The sequence below is a fragment of the Mesitornis unicolor genome, unplaced genomic scaffold (genome assembly GCF_000695765.1).
Source record: "Mesitornis unicolor isolate BGI_N332 unplaced genomic scaffold, ASM69576v1 scaffold8578, whole genome shotgun sequence".
Taxonomy (NCBI): Eukaryota; Metazoa; Chordata; class Aves; order Mesitornithiformes; family Mesitornithidae; genus Mesitornis; species Mesitornis unicolor.
Genome location: NW_010199847.1, coordinates 121397 through 125814, shown reverse-complemented (window position 1 = coordinate 125814; position 4418 = coordinate 121397). Strand labels below are relative to the sequence as shown.

The following is a 4418-nucleotide window of genomic DNA, read 5'->3' as shown; positions in this document are numbered from 1 at the left end:
AGAGGAGTGCAAGGAACATGGGGGCTGCAGTGGCTGTGTACTCATAGGTTTGTCCACAATTGGGATTGTGGAGAACCACTGTAAGGGCCAGTTCAGTGCTGTGAAAAGGATGTGCAACTGCTGCATGGCACGTAATAGACATGATATTGCAGTGTGATTGATTTTATTCACTTTTGTGTCTGTATTTAAATTTTCAGTTCACTTTCTTAGTACTATATATGTATTTCTACATGCCCATGTAACTCCTCTCCACTGTGTGTGTGTAGTCACACATGTCTATACACAAAGGGAAAGTCTTTTCTCTAGTGCTACGTATGCACATGTCCTTACAAGACATCCAAACTGGTCCATCCTCTCTCTCCAGAGACAAAATTTCGGCTGGAGCACTGTGTCATGTGTGGACTCTGTACTTGAAGGAAAATGTGAGACAACCACAAAGACCAAAGAAGAACAACAGTCAGGGAGTTCTAGAAAAAGGTTTGAGCTACAAGGAAAGCTTGACTGGATTACGGTGATTCAGACTGAAGGAAAAGAACCTGAAGTGGGGATGATGACAGTCTCAAAATCTGATGAAAGGGAAGGAGAATCTTCATATCTGTGTGAGACAGGACTTCAAGTCATGAACTTAAACTGCCAAAAAATCAATTCAGATTAGATGTGAGTTAAATCCTTGCAGCCGTAAGGATACCGAGTGCCGAAATTAATTGTTAGGGCAGTCATGTCATCAGAGGTTGTAGAGATGTTAGGCCACTATGTGTGAGGGATGGTATAGACCTAATTGGTCCTGCATTGTTTGAGAATAGAATTAAGATGACTTCTTAAGATCTTCTGTCTTATTTTCCTCTAATGCCATGGTTATTGCAACCAATTCTCCAGGCAGATGAGAAGGAAGAGTCTGTGGTGTGTCAGAACGCAGTGATCTCATCTTCCCTGCACTACACTCACTGATAAAGTTCCACCTGCCAAAACCTTTTCTCTCCTCATTTTCACTAAATTATTAGTGTACCATATCCAAGATTTATTTTCCCACTATAATTTTTACAAAGCAGTCTCCCGTTCTCATGGTAGGCAATATATATGAACAGTTTTAAATAAAAGGCTTGGAAAAGTTGAGGTCAACAAGCTAAATAAAGAAAATATGAAGCATATCATAAATCTAAAGGTACATCTAGCTGAGCTAAAAATATAATCCTTATGATTAATTCAGTATATTGTAGAGCCTCACTAATTTACCATTTACTTAACTACACATGCCATAATTCATACAACAAAAAAGTCATCATTCGTTTTCTTTGCACACATTTAACAATCATGCAGTTCTTTTAGAATTATCACATTCCAGGATTTCATATTTTTTGACACATCGGACTTATGCATATTCATTAGTGGACTGTGCAGTTCAGATCAAACTCGCTTGTGTGAGCAGAGCATGTTTCTGGCTTCAAAGCTGCTCGTATGATCAGAGCACACCCCACAAAAACTGTTCTGGCCTTGGATGTATTCTGTTTGCTTTGTTCCAGCTATTAGTTTGCAAATATTGGTGAAACCTACTGCAATTTTGAGAGTGTTTTGGAAGTTAATAGGCTTCTATTGTATCTTTGTAAAATAATGTAGAGAGTGGTCCAGGTACGTTTTGTTTGACTCAAATATATTGCTGACATTTATCTGGGGAGAATCTTTCTATATAAGCACACAAAATTATTTGAAATCGTATAGTATGAGGCAATTGCGTGTAGGATTTTAATTTAACAAACCAACAAAACAGACGATATTCAGTGCAAAGACTGATGGTTGCTGCATTTTTGATTCAAGACTTTGTCTCATGATTCCTCATCCTTAGAGCCCCAGATTAAGTGTGAGATTAAACTTTGCTGTGCTGTTTCTCTGAGCAGGCGATGTGCCCAATTGTGCAAAAACCAGCTTGTGTTATAGAGGATCTGAAGAACTGCCAGTGGATCTGCCCTTAGGACTGTCTTCCTTTCCCTTTCTCCTGCTGTTTTAAGGAAGACAAGACACACAAAGCTCTTCTCTTTTCCCCTTTCAGGTGGCATTGTGCTGAATCCCTCCTTCTATGGAATCCCTGGCCACACGCACACGATGATCCATGAAATTGGGCACAGCCTGGGGCTCTATCACGTCTTCCGGGGAATCTCAGAAATCCTCTCCTGCAGCGACCCATGCATGGAAACTGAGCCTTCCTTCGAGACTGGAGACCTCTGCAGTGACACCAACCCTGCTCCTAAGCACAAGCTCTGTGGGGATCCTGGACCTGGCAATGACACGTGTGGTTTTCACAGTTTCCTAAACACACCGTTCAGTAACTTCATGAGTTATGCAGGTACTTGGGTTTCCTCAGTTTGCTGTTGGGGTCTACAGTTGGGTGGGGTCAAAGAACAGCAACATTACCTCTGATTTCTACAGCCCATTTCATGTGGTGCTTTATGCTGACGTGTGTGTCCATTGGTCTAGGACCAGACTTGATGAGGGATCAGACTCGATGGCCTCAGGAATCCTTTCTAGTTCACCTATTTTTTTTCCCCAGTTTTTCCCAACTTTATATAGGTATATGGGATGACCCAGCAAAGGGTTTAGGGGAGGGAAGAAATGAGATAAGCATTAAGAGAGCAGCTCCTAAAGGCTCTACAGGAAATTTGACATGCTGTTTCTCTGGGATCTTGATGCCTGATCTATGAGATCTTCTTTGAAAAACACAGATTCAGAGATTGTTTACCCTTTCACAAGGAGATACTGAATGTCAGATGAATATTGATACCACCAAGGCTGTAGGATACCACCTGTGATAGGTAGACATCTAATGAGACACTGCTCATGCCTCCAGGTGTCTGTTCAAACTCCATGTTTATTGTTTGATTTGGAGTCACTATGGTTCAGCTTGAATCACTCACATCCGAGTTTCATCATCGGAGTGTGAATACTGGAATAGTACTTGGATCAGGCTTGCTCTTCTGGTTGAAGACTACCTGTGTGCTGCACTGGTTTGTGCTGTGACTGCAACTACGAAAGCTCCATATCAGTGTGGTAAAATCACCCCTCTAAGAGGAATAAGATGCTTAAGCAAAAGCCAGGTATCGTGGTTATAACTCTGTAGGCTTCTGTAGGCACGGCTGTGTTGTTCAGAGCCAGTTCATGGGCACTGCTACCAACAGAGTGTAATGCAGAGAGGACATGAGCTCCTGTGACCTTTGGTTATCAGACAAGGATGGAGTGAGGTCATTGCTGCTCCCCTGGAAGTTCAAGGGAAGTTGAAGAATCCTCTGTTGCTTCTCAGAAAGAGCAGGGGATATCTTGGCTCCTATTTCCCATTACTTTGGGTCACAGGGTCTAGCTGTGACGAACTTCTGTGACATTGAGCTGACAGCGCCAACAACATTTTAAAGGTGACCAGTGTACTCATTGCCACTGAAGGGCATCCTTATACTCCAGGCAAAACCACGAATTGGCCACTCAAAAGGTCATAGGGAGTGCTTATTCTGTAATAAAACTGTAGAGAAGCAAAGTGTTTAATGTCAGCTGGGGCACAGATTGAAATGATTTATAACAGCAATGCTTTTATGCCCTTCATGGCACTAGCTAAAAGTGATGCTTAGTTTTCTTTTTATTTTTCTATTTGTTCAGAGGGTGTTTTCAGGGACAAGCATACATGCACTGAGTCAGCTCCTCTGCGTGTTGTGCGCTTTTGTGTATGTGGCAGGGCAGAGAGTCACTGCCTGATCCAGCCTGGTATCGTGGCACAAATAAGTCAGTGCCACTTCAGGTGACAACATCCCTCTACCAAATCTGCTTGTGCAGATGCAATGAGGAGTGGAGTGAGCTTGTTTCAAAACACTGAGGTCTCTTCTTCCAAAAAGATCTTGCCTTGCCAGTTCTCTCGAGAGCTGAGACAGGGGCAGACCACAGAGATACCCATCTGCTCTTGGGACCTGCGTTTGTGCTGGTGCTTTGAGCAGACACCTTTGGGTTTTTTTCCTTGAAAAATTACGTGAAGCGACATGATAGGCATCTCTAGAGCTCATGCATGAATCTGTTTGCTTTTCTGTTGTTGCCAGTGGAATAGAAATATGTGAGGATATCAAATTGCTGTAGAAATACCTTTGAAACCTCTAAGTTGAGGTCACGCAGCTCTAAACATTGCCTTTCTTTCCTTTCTGTTTTGCTGCTTTTATACAGTATGATCATACTGTTTGTCTGTCTGTCTCTGTCTAACATCCATCTGTCCAGTTACCCCCAGCTCTGTAGCAAAGCACTGACTTAAAGGGTAACTTTTCTTTCCCCAAAGTAGCAAGTTACGATGTTCGGAAGATCAAGAAGTGTGAGAAATTGGACTTGTAAATTATTTTTACGAGTCCAAATAGCTGTGGTGTTCCCAAATAAAAAGATAAGTTAGTCTTTTAGCAGAC

The 4418-nt window shown here is 42.2% G+C and overlaps 1 protein-coding gene across 1 annotated transcript in view; it reads left to right on the top strand.

Annotated features, from left to right (window-relative positions):
- PAPPA (pregnancy-associated plasma protein A, pappalysin 1) overlaps nt 1-4418 on the top strand; it is a 175200-nt gene that overhangs the window by 54782 nt on the left and 116000 nt on the right. The window contains exon 4 of the mRNA XM_010189570.1: nt 2045-2338. Within this exon, the coding sequence (XP_010187872.1) occupies nt 2045-2338 (294 nt within the window). The remainder of the gene's footprint in view (nt 1-2044; nt 2339-4418) is intronic.